Source organism: Rhinopithecus roxellana, chromosome 21 (assembly GCF_007565055.1).
Source record: "Rhinopithecus roxellana isolate Shanxi Qingling chromosome 21, ASM756505v1, whole genome shotgun sequence".
NCBI classification, from domain to species: Eukaryota; Metazoa; Chordata; class Mammalia; order Primates; family Cercopithecidae; genus Rhinopithecus; species Rhinopithecus roxellana.
The window spans coordinates 65799264-65818138 of NC_044569.1; the positions used below are offsets into that span (position 1 = coordinate 65799264).

The following is an 18875-nucleotide window of genomic DNA, read 5'->3' on the forward strand; positions in this document are numbered from 1 at the left end:
GGAAATGGCTGGCGACCCATGAAACAAGAAGCACTATGTCTGGCACTAAGTAAATACTAAATAAGCAGTAACCCAGCAACAGTAACAAAACAAAAAAACCTTATTAAAATTTGAAAATAACAATTATTATGAATGTATTATTACATGTACCCTGAAAATATGTAAATCTATTAAGTATCCATTTTTAATGTAATTTTTTTGAGACAGGTGTCTCTCCATCACTCAGGCTAGAGTGCAGTGGTGCCATCATAGCTCACTCTAAACTGAGCTCAAACCATCCTCCTGCCTCTGCCTCCCAAATAGCTGGGATTACAGGCACATGCCACCATGCTCAGCTAATTTTTTGTATTTTTGGTAGAGATGTGGGTCTCATTATGTTGTCTTGGCTGGTCTCCAAATCCTAACCTCAAGAGATCATCCCATCTCAGCTTCCTACAATGTTGTGCTTACAGGCATGAACCACTGCTCCTGGCCAAAAAGTTGATTTTTTTTTTTTTTTAAGAAAGAAAAGAACAAATCTAGTTAAAGCAACACCTAGAGATATTTTTTTCTGAAAAGCAAAGCAGTTGTTTAAATGGGTACATGTCTCTCTCTCTAACATGAAATGTGCTGCCATTCAACATATTTTATGGAAAAAAGTGATGTTTAGCTAGAAAAATGTAAGTTATTACTTAAAAGTTGACACACAACTTTTAAGTTCTAGTAACTGCTTTGCTATCTACTGTTATTTTGTGGGACTTAACATTCCGAGATTTTTAAAAAATATTGATGCTCTGAAATACTTGTTGCTTGAAACACACATGTTCATCAGCTTTAAACAAAAATAGATTATTCTTCAGAAATGGCATTTTAAGTTCACGCTCTGCCCTGGAGCACTGTATTTATTTTGAGAATTATAAAAAAAAAATTCTGAAGACAGGAATAAATCAAAAAAGAGAACAACCAAAAAATTATATTTCATGCGATGGAATTTTATAGACAAAATTAAAGTCCTTGTGGATGAGCTGTAAACACATCAGCGCACGCCAGGCTTCTGGGCTTCCTGAGTCTTGGGTTCTTCAACTCTAAAAGGTCAAATAAGGGTTTTAAAAGGGATTGTCGGTCAGGTGTGGTGGCTCATGTCTGTAAACCCAGCACTTTGGAAGGTTGAGGTGAGGGTGGATCAGCTGAGGTCAGGAGTTCGAGACTGGCCTGACCAACATGGCGAAACCCCATCTCTACTAAAAATACAAAATTAGGAAGGTATGGTGGCACATGCCTGTAATCCAAGCTACCTGGGAGGCTGAGGCAGGAGAATCACTTGAACTTCGGAGGTGGAGGCTGCAGTGAGCTGAGATTGCGCCATTGCACTCTAGCCTGGGTGACAGAGTGAGACTCCATCTCAAAAAGTAATAGTAACAATAAAAGGGATTGCGTATGATGAACTAAATATACAAACATTGATCTGACACAGCACCTCAGAACCTTGTGTGGCACAGTTTCTTGTAAAGAATCAACATTGCGTTTGTGCTCAAGAATAATTTTTTTAAGGGAAAAAACAAAAGCCTAGGACTCAGTTGCATGAATATTCTAGAAGAAAGAAAGAGAGAGAGAGAGAGAGAGAGAGAGAGGGAGGGAGAGGTAGAGGAGAGAGAGGGAGGGGGAGGATGGGGGTGGAAGGGCAGGTGAGGTGAGGGGAGTGGAGACGGAAGCCAAAGTGGGAGCGGGAGGGGGAAGTCTTCCTTGGGGTGATGTTGAGTAAGAGAGCCCTAAAGTGCAAGAAATACTTCCTTCCGCACGCGCCGTAATCTCAGTCCTGCGCCTTCCTCCGGCCGTCGGCAAGCCTCCCGGCTCCCACCGCTCTCTTCGCGCGCTCTCTCTCTCTCTCCCTCCCTCCCCGCCCTCCATCCCTCCCCTCCCTCCCTCCCGCCCTCCCTCCCGCCCGCATCCCTCCCGCCTGCCCTCCTCCCTCCCTCTCTCTCTCTCCCTCTATCCTCGCGCCCGCCCTCCCACTCCCGCGAAGAATAGATATATGGAATATATACGGAAGTTTGTGTTTGGAAAACAAACTTGCTCTTAATTGTTGTCAAGTCTTTTCAAATGAGCAAGCACCTCTAAAGATAAGGTGACCAACTGTCCTGGTTTGTCTGGAACAGAATAGAGTCCTAGGAAATGAAACTCTTCATTTTAGAATTGAGACAGTCCCAGGCAAATTGGGCCCACGACTGAGGGCATTCCTAGGATCTCTCTAAAGACCAGGCTGATTGAAGAGTAGACAAGTTAAAGCCAAGTTTGCCCAGAATAAACGGGCAAACTATTATCAAACTGGCTTCCTTAACTGTATCTGCAGTGACTGACATCTTACCTTCTTTACCCAAAGTGTTGAAACTGACACTAAGACCAAGAACTACAGAACAAGACAAAGATTTCCCTTCTTTCCCCTTTACCTTTTTCCCACTTAATGAATTGGAGAATTTTCCCACCGACCATCAATATTGGGCATGCTTTTGAACCTCGACATATTTTGAATCTTGAACCTCAGTGGCAAATCAACTTTCCTGTCATTACTTTTCAGCCCTTGAGTTTTGAAAGCAAGAAAAGCTACACCTTAAAGGTGGAGGGAGCCAATCCTCACCTAGAGATGCGTTTTCTGAACTTGGGCCCATTTCAGGACACAACAACAGTGCACATCAGTGTGGAAGACGTGGACGAGCCCCCCATGTTTGAACCTGGCTTTTACTTTGTGGAGGTGCCTGAGGATGTGGCGATTGGAACAACCATACAGATCCTTTCTGCCAAGGACCCAGATGTGACCAACAACTCAATCAGGTTTTCCAACAGATTTCACCTTTTCCTTATATGCTGGACTCTTCCCTTCCCCTGTATATAATTTTCTAGCACTTTTCCCTTTGTGTCTTTCTTCTCTAACCCATTTCTGGAGACTCTTCTCTTTGAGTTGTTTTTTTTTTTTTTTTTTTCTTTAAATAACATGGCCTTGTCAGGTTATTTAGAAGTGAAGTGTAATTATGTCTACAACTCACTTTCAGTTGGTTCAGACACACACACACATACACACACACACACACCCTTTAGTTCTCAATCAGTGGTCCTGTTGACATTTGGGGGTAGATAATTCTGTGTTGTTGTGGAAGGGTTCTCCTGTGCACTGAACCATGTTTAGCAGCATCTCTGGCCTTTACCCGTGAAATGCAGTAGCACTCTCTGTGTTGTAACCATCTAAAATGTCCCCAGATACTGCCAAATGTCCAGGGAAGTGATGCAAAATCACCCCAGGTTAAGAACTAGTGATTCAGATAAAGTATAATCAGACACACAGATGTCAAAATGTTAAAATCCGTTGACTCTCAGTGGTAAACATAAAGGAAATCATTATGCATTCTTCCATCTTTTATGAATCTTTGACATGTTTTACTTTTTAAAACTGGGGAAAACAATATATACTATATATATTCCACATACTATAGAAAGAGCAGACATAGAAACCACTTCTGTTGTCAATGACTTCAACGCCTTGTAGACTGGCCAGATGGATGGGTCTTTGTATGGCAATGCCACATATCTCTCTCTCCAAAGCATGTTTTGGAATTAAAGATTCCAACCAAGATGCTTCCTCTCAAGAAGATGAGAAATACTCTTACAGTCATGGCCATCTCTCATCAACTGGAACTAAAGTACAAATAGCTGATGGACAGGTTGACACCACAACCTTCCAGAGCAGCTGCCAAACTTATCAAACTTGACACAAAAGATCAGAATTCCAAGGCTGTTGGAAGCCATCTGTCACATTAATTGTTGAAAGCCACACAGTAAAATGAATCTGGGGCTACAGTGCAGGTCACACATTTTAAACATACCGCAGTTTATCAAATGCCTTTTCTGTCAGCCGGCTACTTCTCTCACCTAGTGCTGTTTTGTATTTAATGAAAATGTGCTTCTGCAGTTTAACAAGAATGGCTTTCTCCAGAGAATAACTGTACTAGGGCAAATTCACTTCCTCTAACCAACCAGTAAACATTTTACATGTTCAGGCATTAAAATGGCAAAAACAATTTTGTTGGAATTCTGGTATTTGATTTTTTCAAAGGCAACTAATGTATTATATAACAACTTTAAAGATGTTATATTTCAACCTGAAGCTTTTTAAATATAAACTAGGATGGGGAGAGATTAGTGCAACCATATTATCCCCAAAGCAATCACAATGAAAACAAAACAGATTCTATTGTAAATGTGTATTTGCAGAAGCCAAGAATATATACCTTCTGATCCTAATTTATTAATTATATATGTATTAATCCACCATAGGTTAATTAATCTATTCCTGTAACAGAAAACTGTATGAGAGAAACTTTAAAGAATAAAACTTTCACTACTGGCATGAAGTAAAATGAGGTAGACAAAATGAAGAAATGTTGTCTAACAGAAAATGCTGCTTCAGATGGTGGCCAATTGAAAACTATCAGTTGGCCAGCACACGTGTTAGCATCAGGGAGGTTCACATTGGAGTGTCTGGCTACTCCACTAGAACCCAGGCAGGATGAATGCAAGAGCGAACAGGCCAGAGGCACAGGACAGGGTCCACTGGGCTGTTCTGGGGCAGGACTGCAGATCCTGAGAAAAAAATTGGTGAGAACAAGGTCACAAGGCCAGAAGTAACAAGACATGACTCAGGCACAGGGGGCAATGCGAAATTCCAATGATCAGATCCAGGGATAATTCACCCTCTGCATTTTGGTTGCAAAGAAAGAGAGGAATTCCTATTGCTATGTATGAGGTTCCTGACTCTTTGTACTATCCAACGGCAACAAAGAATGGTCCCTGGACCCAAGAACAACACTGGGGGTCCTAGACTCCAAGAGGGAAAAGCACCTAAAATTTAACTCTCTGGCTCTCATCTAAAAACCCATTGGGAATTCCTTTCTTCTGTTATCTTTCACCAAACTGCTCTTCTTATCTTTATTTTTCAAATTAAAATTACTTTCTTTTAAAATAATGGGTATAGTTATATGCTGCATGGCTAATTCATCATCTGCATTTTTATTACAAAGAATAAATGAGATTTATATTCCTAAAGAGAAAATATCTATTACATAATTCAAAAAACCAACACATCATCTGAAGTTAAAATATTACAGATAAAAGGCCATTTAACAAATTATTAGGACTTTTATAATCTCCTTTCTAGAAAGTTGATGGTGTGTTCAGGAATACACGCTGGTCCCCATTTACTTATAAGCCCCAAAACAAAATCTCCCGATTCAGTGATATGTACATGAAAAGACAATGTTTGGATCTGCTGAATTTTTAATACGTGTTCAAGGACTTTCTGGCAAGCAGGCTACTGAGCCATGTGGCAACTGAAAGAGGCTTCTGCTGATGTGGAAACTGCCTGCCCCCCAGTTCCTTCCCAGAATGTGTGTGGATTTAGCCAGCCTGCTCCTGACGCCCCACCTCCAAACTGCTCCCAAATTCAGAAGATGTCCTCAGCTAAGCAACATGCTTTCTGGGAGCCCAGAAAGCACCAGCTACTGCTGGCTCTGGGTAGCTTTGTACCTGCATGATGCCGATTCTGCTCATAGGAGGTTAGAATGTAATAGTTAAGAAAAGAAAACCACCTACATAATTCATGAGTGTGTCCCAATTTCCTCATTTTCCATCTGTATCTACACCTTTAATTTTTCTCCTGCCTCCTGAAAATTGACCCAGCATCCCATTCAGGGAAACAAAGGCTATCATTCCCTCAATTCAGGCCCCGTTGGGGAAATCGGAGAGGGATTACCCTAGATGAGGGAGGCTTCTCTGAGGAAGGATCCTGGTGTGTCGGCCTGGCAGTGCTGTCAGGGGTCCTGTGGGTTAGTTATTTCTATCACTCCCTCTCCCATGCCATCTGTGACATTTGCTACGGTGCCGTAGGTCTGAGTATAGAAAGCTGCTTTCTCATAGGCTGCTTCTCCCCTCAGCATCATGCCTGTAGCCGGGAGAGCTGCCATTAGGGAGATGGCTCCGTGGACCACATGGCTGGCTCTCTGCATGTGTAGGAGCTGAAAGAGAAGACTGTCATGAGCCACTCAGTGTTTTTTTTTTTTTTTTTTTTTTTTTTTTAGAGAAAATTCAATTCTTAAAATACTAAACTTTAAAATTAAATAACAATTTATGCTTAAAGAGTCAATTTCAAATGAACTCTGAAGCATGTGTTTTTCTTTATTAAAAAGGCAACTATTCGCTGTCACTCTGATATGGTTTAGCTCTTTGTCCCCCCACCCCCACCCCGGCAAACCTCACCTTGAATTGTAATAATCCCCATGCGTCAAGGGCAGGACCAGGTAGAGATAACTGAATCATGGCGGCAGTTTCCCCCATGCTGTTCTCATGACAGTGAGTTCTCACAAGATCTGGTGGTTTTATAAGGGGCTTCCCCCTTCCCTTGGCACTCATTCTCTCTCCTACCACCATGTAACGGACATGTTTGCGTCCCTTTCCACTACAATTTTAAGTTTGCTGAGGCCTTCCCAGCCATGCTGAACTGTGAGTCAAATAAACCTCTTTCCCTATAAATACCCTGTCTTTGGTATGTCTTTATTAGCAGTGTGAGAACTAATACACACTCTTATCTTTAAAAGATAAAGTCTTGTTTCCTTAGACAATCTCTTATAGACCATGTATCAGAAAGGCAGCATGGCCTGGTGGCTGGGAGCAGAAGCCTGCAGCCAGACTGCCTGGGCTTGATTCCCAGCACTGTGACCTCGGTCAAGGGACCTAACCTCTCTACTCCTCACACTTCTTACCTGTAAAATGAGGACCATAATGGTGCCTTCCTCATGGTGTTATTGTAAAGATTAAACGAGTCCATACAGGTGGTGTGTGCTGAGCAGTGCCTGGCATACAGTGAATGTTCCTTAAATAGGGCCACAGACCGAGAGAAACATTAATTTTCTTCCTTAAATTTCCTAACTCTTAGAGAGTCGTAACTTAAATGATTCTGATTTCTCTAGCCCTTACTCATCAGCTTTCTCTTTAATTCCTAATTCCTAAATAGCCATCCTGAATCTCCGCAGAAAAAAATATACATTGTATTTGATACATTTTACCAACAATAGATATACATGCACAACCGTATACATGTATATGTGTGTATATATACACACACACATATATAAAACAAAAGCTTTACATCAATACTTACCTGTATTGCATGTGATAGTCTGGCATGCATATATTCTATTCTATTTCATTTTCTTTCTATGCTAATCATAACCCACCAAACTGATTTCACAATCCACTAACCTGCATCTGAAAAACAATGCACTATAGTAAAGAGACTGTTTATTCCCTCCAAAATTGCTGCTTCTCCATCTCCACAATGTTTAGATATAGATTGTAATTGCTGGCAACTTTAAATCAAATTTTGAACCCAATAAATTCCCCAGTCCCTATTTAAATAATTTGTAAGAACACAGTAGTTATAACTTTGAATATATGGCTTCAAATCAAACACAATAGTTATAACTCCATAAAGATGGCTTTAAGTCTTAAACCCTGCAAATTATTCCTTGTGTAATTGCATAAAAGTGTCTTCAGCTGGTTGCAGTGGCTCATGCCTGTAATCCCAGCTACTTGGAAGACTGAGGCAGGAAAATCACTTGAGGGTAGGAGTTTGAGGAGTTTGAGGCCAGCCTGGGAAACACAGCCAAGACTCTGTCTTTTAAAATCCAAAAATATATATTTTAATTATCCAGGTGGGGTGGTACCTGCCTCTAGTCCCAACTACTCAGGAGGCTGAGATGGAAAGATTACTGGAGTCGAGGAGTTTGAGGCTGCTGTTAGTTTTTGGTCATGCCACTGCACCACTCCAGCCTGGGTGACAAGGAGAGAACCCATTTCTAAAGAAAGAAAGAAAAAAGTGACTTTTTTAAGCCTCAGTTTCCTTATCTGTTGATTGGGATAATAACTACCTCCCAGAGATGTTGGAAAAATTTTAAAAGAAGCTGTATATTAAGTACATAGTAAAGTTTCTGATATGCAGTAAGTGGCAGCTATTGTAATTACTGGTCTTTTAAAAATAGGGTTGTTTTCTTGTTATTGAGTTATTTATATATTTTGGATATTAACCCCTTATTCTATGAAAAGAATATTTTCTCCCAATCTGTGAGTTGTCTCTTCACCCTGTTGACTGTCTCCTTTGTTGTGCAGAAGTTTTTAGTTTGATACAATCTCATTTGTCTATTTTTGCTTTTGTATGTGCTTGTGGGGTCATATCCAAGAAACCATTGCCCAGACCAACATTGTGGAGCTTTTCCCATAAGGTTTCTTCTAGTAGTTTGATGGTTCCAGGTCTTAACATTTAAGTCTTTAATCCATTTTAAGTTGATTCTTGTATAAGGGGTCAGATAAGGGTCCATTTCCATTCTTCTGCATGTGGATATCTAGTTTTCTCAATACTTTATTGGAGAGACTGTCCTTTCCCCATTATGTGTTCTTGGAACCTTTGTCAAAAATCAGTTAATTGACTGCAGACCCATGAGTTTATTTCTGAGCTCTCTATTTAGTTGGTTGATGGGTCTGTTTTAATTCCAGCTGTTTTAGTTACTATAGCTTTGTAATATTATTTCAAAATTAGGACAAATGACCCTGTTTAAAAAATGTGCAAAATGCCTGAACAGACATTTCTCAAAAGACATACAAATGACCAACAGATACATGAAAAAATGCTCAACATCACTAATCATCAGGAAAACGCTAATTAAAACCACAATATGAGATATCACCTCACACATTAGAATGTCTGTTGTCAAAAACATGAAACCTAAGTGTTGGCTGGGGTGTGTAGAAAAAGGGAACCCTTGCACACTGTTGGTGAGAATGTTAGTACGGCCATTTTAGAAAACAGAATGGAGGTTCCTCAAAAACCTAAAAACAGAATCACCATGTGATCCAACAATCCCATTTCTGGGTATATATCCAAAGGAACTGAAATTCATATGTCAAAGAATGTCTCCACTTTCATATTCACTGCAGCATTATTCACAACAGCCAAGATACAGAAACAACCTCAGTGTCCATCAACAGATGAATGAGTAAAAATAATGTGGTATACATACATAGTAGAATATTCATTTCAGCCTTAAATATTCAATTCAGCTTTAAAAAAGAAAGAAATTCTGTCATTTGCAACATGGATGAGTCTAGATGACATTATGCTAAATTAGCCAAGCACAGAAAGACAAATACCACGTGATCTCAGTTATATGTAGAATGTATGAAAGTCAAACTCAGAACTAGAGAGCACAGTGGTGATTGCCAGAGGCTGGTGAGTAAACAGGGAAAAGAGTGAAAAGGTTCAATGCTACAGTAAGGGGTAGTAAGTTCCTGTGATCTACTGCACAGCATGGTAACTATAGTTCATAATAATGTATTGTATATTTCAAAATAGCTAAAAGAATAGATTTTAAATGGTATCACTGCAAAAAATAAATACATATGTGAGGTAGTAGACATGTTAATCAGCCTGATTTGATCATTCTACAAGGTATACATGTATCAAAATACCACACTGTACCCCATAAATATATGTAATTATTACTTGTCAATTAAAAAAATAAAAATGACCGGACACGGTGGCTCATACCTGTAATCCCAGCACTTTGGGAGGCCGAGGCAGGCAGATCACCTTAGGTCAGGAGTTTGAGACCCGACTGGCCAATGTGGGAAAACCCTGTCTCTACTAAAAATATAAAAATTAGCCGGGGATGGTGGCAGGCACCTGTATTCCCAGTTACTCGGGAGGCTGAGGCAGGAGAATCCCTTGAACCCAGGAGGTGGAGGCTACAGTGAGCTGAGATCATGCCACTGCACTCCAGCCTGGGCAAGAGAGCAAGACTCCACCTCAGAAGAAAAAAAGAATTAAAAAATAAAAATGATAAATATTACTTAGCCTTTACCAAGGACTACATAAGGTTCTCATTGATGGTTCTCAATCATGGCTACATATCAAAATCCCTTATAGAGGGTTTTTAACATCCACATGCCTGAGCCTCCCTCCATATTTGTTGAATCTTCCAGGATGAAGACCAGACAAGATAACACAGGTGAAAAAACACAACAGAATTGGATTGCCAAATCAGGTTCAACAGGAAATATAGATCTTACCCAGGATCTAGTTAACTAATGGCTGAAATGATATAGACAACAGCAAAATATGAGTCATTCTCCCCTTGGAGAGCTCTGAAACTCTCAGGCACAGGTGCCCATAAATGTCCTTTTCTTGCATAAAGATGCACGTTGGTCCAGATTGAACATGAAAGGTAGAAGCAATGGACAAAGTGCCTTGCTTGAACACAAAGATCCATTTTTGTGATGGAACATTTGCTTGTTATACAACATCAATTACATAGCTTATATGACATTTTCCAGCAGGCTGTACCCCACAAATTCATAAACTCTACGTTTATTTACAGGAAACAACCTAGCCAGATCCGGTCCATCCTGCTAAAAGTATATCATAGTTTAGGGATCTCCAGCTAGTAATTACACTACCATTATTGTGTTTGCCAGAAGGTTGGTCATTAGCATGTTAAGAAAGGGCCTGGTACAAAGCTTTTCTTCTTAATAGTTGATACAAATTATAAGGACTGGAACCACTAAACTATAACCTTTCTCCTTTTCTAGTTTCTGATTAGCATTTGAGAACTCATTTGAACACAATTCCTTTTAAACAAATATATATGGGAGTTGATACTCAGGATGTCCCAAAATTATTGGGGTAATTCCAAGCATTACATAGCATAAACCATATTTAAAAAGTTTTAAACTGCCCCAGGACTGTGGGTACCCTGCTTATTTCGTTTTTTGAATGAGAAAATTGAAGCAATATTTGTTTTGTTTATTGGAGGAGGAGGTGACTTTTGTTTTTGAACAAATAAAACCACGAATGCAGTCTTCCAGTAGCCGTTAACTCTTGTGGCAGAACTATGCTTCATATGGTAGGCACTCAGTTGCCTCATGCAGTATGCTGTCATATGCTTATCCAAATGCAAATGATGTATATAATCCATGTTTCTGCAGATACTCCATTGATAGAAGCAGTGACTCTGGAAGATTTTTCTATGTTGACATTACAACAGGTGCCCTAATGACAGCAAGACCCCTAGACCGGGAAGAATTTTCTTGGCATAATATCACTGTCCTTGCTATGGAAATGAGTAAGTAGCACAATAAATTGGTCTCCATGCAGTGACAAAATGTAGGTGTTATAGAAGGTGGAAGTTTCTAGAACTTGTTGTAACAAAATTATATCTTTTTTTATTATTATTATACTTTAAGTTCTAGGGTACATGTGCATAACATGCAGGTTTGTTACATATGTATACTTGTGCCATGTTGGTGTGCTGCACCCATCAACTCGTCAGCACCCATCAATTCGTCATTTATATCATGTATAACTACCCAATGCAATCCCTCCCTCCTCCCCCCTCCCCATGATAGGCCCCAGTGTGTGATGTTCCCCTTCCCGAGTCCAAGTGATGTCATTGTTCAGTTCCCACCTATGAGCGAGAACATGCGGTGTTTGGTTTTCTGTTCTTGTGATAGTTTGCTAAGAATGATGGTTTCCAGCTGCATCCATGTCCCTACAAAGGACGCAAACTCATCCTTTTTTACGGCTGCATAATATTCCATGGTGTATATGTGCCACATTTTCTTAATCCAGTCTGTCACAGATGGACATTTGGGTTGATTCCAAGTCTTTGCTATTGTGAACAGTGCCGCAATAAACATGTGTGCATGTGTCTTTATAGCAGCATGATTTATAATCCTTTGGGTACATAAAAGGGAAGAAATGTAAATCATGCTTTATGCAAGTAAGTAAATGCATTCAGTTCAAATACTTTTTTGAGGCTCTCTTGTATACTTAGTCCTGTGCTACAGATAAAAGAAAACAAAACATGGAAAAGCAGTGAAAGATAGCATTCTTATCCCAAGTAGCTTTGAGGAAAAGGGAAGACTCCTGAGAAATCTAACAGGCTTTCAATCTTTAATATGATTGTGAATGTACAAAAAGCATAAAATATTACTGTATGAAAGGAACCATTTATAACATATCACTCTTATTATACAAACATATATATATATCCATGCCCACAAGAATTTGAGACATCTCACAATAAAAAGCAAATTGATTAACATAACAAACTTATAAATGGAAGATTAATAACTAGATTTATATATTATAAACATAATAAAAATTAGATTATATACCACTACATTCCTTTTTTTCCATACTGGTGATAGTAAAGGCTTAGAGAAATGACAGTCCCTAACCTATTGGCTATATAATAAACAGGCATTCAGGAGGGCAGTTTGGCAATATGTATTGAGATTCTCCAAAATATTTATACTCTTTCAGGAATTCTACTGCTGGTCATCATATTAAGGAAATAATGACAGATATCAACAAAGATTTGTATGTGAAAATTTCCATTGCCATGTTATTTTAAAATAGGGAGAAAATGAAAATTATTTACATGTCTAATAATAAGAGATTCAATAAATTTTGGTACAACCTATAGTAAAACGACAATATAATACAGACATCAAGAGCCAGACTTTCAAAACATATTCAATGACAAAGGATAACCTTACCCTAAAATATTAATGTTCTGAATTCAATTTTTCTATTTTGCTTAACTATAACTTATGTGTGGGGGAGGGTGTATAACTCCAATTTTGGACACCCGTGCTGTATAATATCATATATCTAATGGATATCTCTGGTGGTAGGATTGTGGATCATATTCATGGATTCATCTATGCTTTTCTGGAATTTTCATTATTCCTTAGACAAACAACCACTGTTATAATGAAGAAATAAATCTTAATTTTGCTAGCACATTCTGGTAACCAAGCAATAGAAGTATTTAGGGGGGAAACAGTAGAGCATAGATATGTTTGGGGAAGAAAGGTAGAAAAATATGATTCAGAAGAACAATGCATTTTGGGATTTAGTAAAGTTATTAACCAAGAATAATTTCTGTGTCTTGCAATTTCTGTTTTGGGGTGGTGACCAAAACAGAAAAAGACAGGAGGAGCACTATCAGAGCTATGAAATCGTCTCTGCGTGGCAGTGCCAAGCAAAAGACACAGATCACAAAGACACAGTTCCCCATGAGAGACTGTGACCCCAGCCAAAGATAGGAATTTGGTGTGTGTTTGATCCTATAATATCCTGTTAGTCCCTAAGCAGAAATAAATGTGCAGTGTTATCTTTATTCCAGTGAATAAGTGGAAATAAACCTTTGGAAATGTAATTCAAAGAACTGATGATTCCACAGGAATAAAGCCAAGCAGTGCCACACAGTATGCATCCGATTGGCAATGGACTCTTTTAAAGTCCAGAATATAGAACTGACCTGCCTTTAATTCCAGAACTTGAAGTCTGAGCCAAATGGGAGATTGAAAACTTCTTTTTAAGATTCGTTTTGTGACACTTGCTCCCTTTTTCTCACCCTTCCCTTCATACTGCTGATAGCAAACGGTCACCAACACACACCTTGTTCTGCGCAAACTTCTCATATCCGGCCACACTCTTAGTAGGCGACACACGGATCCTATGCTCTTGCTACCATTTCCATGTACTTTATCCACTTCTTTCAAACCCAGACTCACCAGGTAAATACCTACTTCTAGCAAAGACAATTATTCTTTTTTCTTTTTCTTTTGGCATTACTAATCTCTCAGATTTGGTATTCCTTGTGTTCCCCTTAGACAATCCCTCCCAGGTTGGAAGTGTTCCTGTCACAATCAAAGTCTTAGATGTGAATGACAATGCTCCGGAGTTCCCCAGATTCTATGAAGCTTTTGTCTGTGAGAACGCCAAGGCAGGACAGGTAAGGCGGCCTGTAGGTGGTACACTCTGCTTAACCCCTAACATATAGAAACAATTCTTACAGATAACCAAATTCACCATCAAAGCAATTTTGACTCCAGAAACAAACAGTTCACAAAACAGAATCCCCAATTTCCGTATATCAGGTTCCAACCATCTATTTGTTAAGACAACTATTTGAGGCTAGGTGTGGTGGCTCATGCCTGTAATCCCAGCATTTCTGGAGGCCAATGCAGGAAGATAGCTTGAGTCAAGGAGTTTGAGACCAGCCTGGGCAACACCGTGAGACCCTGTCTCTAAAAAAACTAAAAAAACAAAAAGACAACTATTTGGAACCTACATTACCTTTTATGGCCTAAACAGCACTTTGAGGGTGGCTTGACATACAGGACAGCTGTATAAGGTATGTGTCCACCTGGAAACGGAATTGTGTAGCACCAATGGCAGTAACACCTACTCTGGGGCCTGGAAGTGAGGGACCAAGAAGACCAGGAAAAGGAGGAAGAAGTTGCTCTTTTCCCAAGTGTGGTACCAATTCCTCAAATATTCTGCAGTAGGACAAGTTTATTTTCTGTATCTTTCCACCTCCCTTTCTTAACTTCTGGCAAGAAGTACCTTATTTACGGACTGCCTGGCCTATCTCAGAATGCTGCCACCTAGAATGACCTACCCTCTCTCCTCCCTCAATTAAAACATCCATTTTCTTAGTGCTGCTCATGTCAGGTAAGTTTTGAGAAGAAAGTAATCCGAAAGGACAAAGATCTACTTATTTGAAATCCAGCTCCAGAATCTTCAGAGATATATTCATATATTTTTTAAAGTATGCCCTTAAACCTAACTGAATATTTAGTTGATCAAATTCTAAGTGGTGTAACTGAGAAACATCTGGAACTCCGTTTGGAGTGCCCATGTAGCAATGCATGTGTCAGGCTGTTGCCCGTCCTATAATTTGTCCATCTCCTCCATTCTGCTCCTGCTTTTGTAAAATGCTTTCCTCCCCTGCCTATGACCCAGCAACCCAACAGATCCCCTAATAGCCCTCATTTGCTCCCCTTCTCCACCTCAGAATATCCTGTGGTCCTGTGGATGCTGGTGCTGGATCAAATGGGCTGAAATGGTTTTAACATGAAAGCTGGGGAAGTGCCTATTGGTAAGGCAGGGGCTCATGCATTGGTAATTCAGGCCTCTGACTGTAATCTAACTTTGCCTTCATGTATTAGTCCATTTTCACGCTGCTGATAAAGACATAACCAAGCCTGGGTAATTTATGTTCCATGTGGCTGGGGAGGCCTCACAATCATGGTGGAAGGCAAAAGGCATGTCTTACATGGCAGCAGGCAAGACAAAGAGCCACGTGAAAAGGCAAACCCCTTATAGAACTATCAGACCTTGTGAGACTTACTACCACAAACACAGTATGGGGGAAACTGCCCCCATGATTCAATTATCTCCCATCAGGTCCCTCCCACAACATGTGGGAATTATGGGAGCTACAATTCAAGATGAGATTTGGGTGGGGCACAGACAAACCATATCACTTCACTTCTCACACTCCCTCGCAGTAGTTCCTCCAGCATCTTTTCGCACAGAGACACTAGGTCTGCATAACCAAAACTTATGTTAGCTCCCTGAGCTCACCAAAGAGGGACTCAACACATCTTTACCATTTACTCAGCCAAAGCAAAAAGTGATTTCCATCCCTCAGGGGAAGAAAGATGTTCCATCATGATTCTGATCTAGATTTATCTACCAATCCTTGAAATTTGGTGTAATGGTCGATAGCTTTCCTAAAAAAAATTCTTTTCAACAAGTCTAGGATAATTCTGTTTCCACATCTAGTGAATTTCTAGTCTAGTAAGACCTGAAATATTATACAGCTAATAAAAGTTACAATGCAGAACTTACAGCACAAGAAATGATCCGTGTTATTATAAGTAAAGAAGGGAGGTATACAAACTACACATACATGCTTGCAGTCATGTAAAATTATGACTGCAAGTAAACAATGAGAGGGAAGATGCAAAAATAGGATAGTTACTGTGCTAAAGTAGTTCAGTTTAAGTGAGGAAGTTTGGGTCTTCATTTTAATAATTTTTGTTTTATATCATAAAATTTATATATGTAATATAATATAAACTTTAATGTTATAAAATTATATGAATATTTTGTTATGACAAAATAAGCTAATTTTAATCTATAATACAAAGAGGGCGATAAGTAGCAGAGTAAATTAAACCTCCTTTCCCCCAAAACAAAGCACCCTCTTTTAAGGGGCTTCAGAGTAGGTAAGGTTGCATTCTGACAAGTGAAGGACATTTTAACTACCTCTCCTGTTTCTGTAGTCAAACAAACATAGTCCCCATTTCTAAATGCATCTTTTAATAGTCTGTTATATAGTGATCTGAAGTACACATCTGCCACTTCAAGTTCAGTCTGTTCCACTGTCACCTTCAGGCCAAGATACTGAAAATCTTACCCTTTGATTTGGGCTCTGGGAAATGTTTTGAAGATTATTCAAAAGCATGCGGCTCAGAGATATATCTGGTTTATAAAGAATCAGTCCTCCTTGTGTTTACTTGTTGGACACTGTCGTTGGCTTCAGGTCTGACAAGTCTACATACATGCTTTCCTCTTGGTAAGCGGCCTTAAAGGAAGCCCATAAAGAAATCAGATAACGTACTTGGTGATGGCCAAGGGCGGAATGAAACCAGCTGAGCAGAATATTGCATGACAAGCGGGGCTGAGGAAGAAATCTGACTTGCCGGGAGAACAGAGAGCAGGAGAGCAGGACATGCACTCCCAATCCAGACTTAGCGATTTGTGTCTTCACTCACTCATGCTTTGAAGCCCTGTAAGCAACCAGCTCTGTGCCTCGGGCCCCAATCTCAACAATATATTCACAATACGCAGGCCAGATATTCTGAAATGACTTTCCCAACTATGTTTATCAAGTTATGTAGAATCACCTATGTGTAACATGCCTCAAGAAATATGTTACCTCTATTATGTCTTTGGTACTACAAGCAAGCTGAAAAGTGCTGGCTCTGTCTCCAGGCAGGGACAGGACAGGAGGGTAATCCTAGAGTGTGAGCAGCACTGATATGAGGATTGGCTGTGGGCAAGCTGATCTCCATTACTCTCCTGACCCTTACCTTCCTGGCAACTCCATTCCCCTTACTTTCAGGTTCAACAGTTGGGGTCTCCAGGAGGCACACCCTGAGATGGAGTTCCAGGATAAGGTGTTTATTAAGGAGGGCCCTTAGGACCAGCACCTGTGTGAGGGAAGCAAAGGAAGCAGGACTGGGCAAAAGAAGTCCAGCTGCCATGCAGACTCACTAACTGCCTCAGCTGACTTCTCAGAGAGTTCCAGAACTACAGTTTCCCCAAGTTGAGATGGGATAGCCAGACCTGTATACTATCACATTAATTAGTCACTGGATGTCTGTCGCCCTGGAAGGACGTGCTGACCATGGGCGTCTTAGTCAGTTTGTACTGCTATAAAGGATTACCTGAGGCTGGGTAATTTATAAAGAAAACATGTTCATTTGGCTCATGGTTCTGCAGGCTGTACAAGAAGCATGGTGCCAGCATGTGCATCTAGGGAGGGCCTCAAGCTGCTTCCACACTTGGAGGAAGGGGGAAGGAAGCTGACATGTGCAGATCACATGGTGAGAGGAAGCAAGGCAGGAGGGGAAGGTGCCAGGCTCTTTTTAACAACCAGCTATCACAGGAACAAACAGAGTAAGAACTCAACTCATTATGAGGACGACTGCACCAAGACGATGACTCCAGCACCTCCCACCAGGCCCCACCTCCAACAATGGGGATCAGATTTCAACATGCGATTCAGTGGGGTCAAATATCCAAACCATAGGAGTGGGTAGGTGGCTGTCTGCAATTGGCAATCCCCAAAGGGACTGGTAGGTGATAACTAGGGGAAAAGTCCTTCATTGAAGGGGGAATATGAGCAACACTGTCCAAAAGGCCCCCTGATGGGAGTTCCCCCAACCACCACCCCCACTCATTTAATCTTCAGCATATTGTGAGGGTAGTTTTACCTCCTCTAATTTACAGATGAAAAAACACAAACTAAGCAAGCCCACCTGGTCCCTCAAACTGACCTTTGATGTCCTTGTTCCTATGGTGGTAGAAGCATAGCTGGCTTTTAAACAGCAGGAGTGGCAAGTCTACGGGGCTGGGCCCAAGATGGGTAGGAGTAGTCTGTGCTGTTGCTTGGTAGGAGAGGAAACACATATGAAGGAGGCTGCTGTTCAATGCCTCTTCTGTATCCCCCTCAGCCTGCCAGCTCCCATTCCAGTAGTCTGTTTCACACAGATTTCTTTAACAGCTTTTAGATCATGGTCTCCATAGACTTCACGCAACTTACTCCTTTGAAAAACATTATGGAAAAGGCAAAACTTGGCCAGTGAATCCAACAGGAAGCCACCTGACCTTCTGCTCTCCCCACCCCCAAGTTCTGCTTCTGACTCCTGTCTATTCTGCATTTCCACTCTGGGGATCCTGTGCTATCTTTGCTAGCTCTCCCTCCTGCCAACAAAACGTGACTCCTTGTGACCCACTCCCTCAGGTCTGTTTTCTGTTAACCCGACATGGCCAATGCCAATGTGTCACTCACTTCTCTTCACGTCATAGTCATTCTTAAACAGGGGCTTCTCAAAGACAGCAATTTAGCCCTGAAATATTGGGTCAGTGATGAGGTTAAATACACGAGGTGAGAAAAAATATGGGGTCAAGCAGGACTCTGCGGCACCCGAGCCCTTTAACTCAAAGTTCTTACTTTTTAGACTGCCTAGAAACGGCGGCCCATGGTGGAAGAATATATGTCATATTGATGTCTAACATCTGAAGTATTTAGGTAACATTTATCCTATGCCTACTAACATACTCAAGCCCAACCCTAAAGCAAAATCAAATCCCGAGGTGTGTGATGGCATAGAGACTGTGCAGGGAAGTTTCACATGCAACGGGAGAGTTC

General features: G+C 40.6%; 1 protein-coding gene and 1 long non-coding RNA gene across 4 annotated transcripts in view; one reads left to right on the forward strand and one right to left on the reverse strand.

Moving 5' to 3' along the window:
• Positions 1-18875, forward strand: part of CDH20 (cadherin 20) — a 231459-nt gene that overhangs the window by 201792 nt on the left and 10792 nt on the right. For all 3 annotated transcript variants that reach the window (XM_030926096.1, XM_030926097.1, XM_030926098.1), the window contains exons 7-9: positions 2555-2808; positions 11062-11198; positions 13759-13880. In XM_030926096.1, the coding sequence (XP_030781956.1) occupies positions 2555-2808; positions 11062-11198; positions 13759-13880 (513 nt within the window). The remainder of the gene's footprint in view (positions 1-2554; positions 2809-11061; positions 11199-13758; positions 13881-18875) is intronic.
• Positions 1-18875, reverse strand: part of LOC115895512 — a 285166-nt gene that overhangs the window by 200333 nt on the left and 65958 nt on the right. The window lies entirely within an intron of this gene.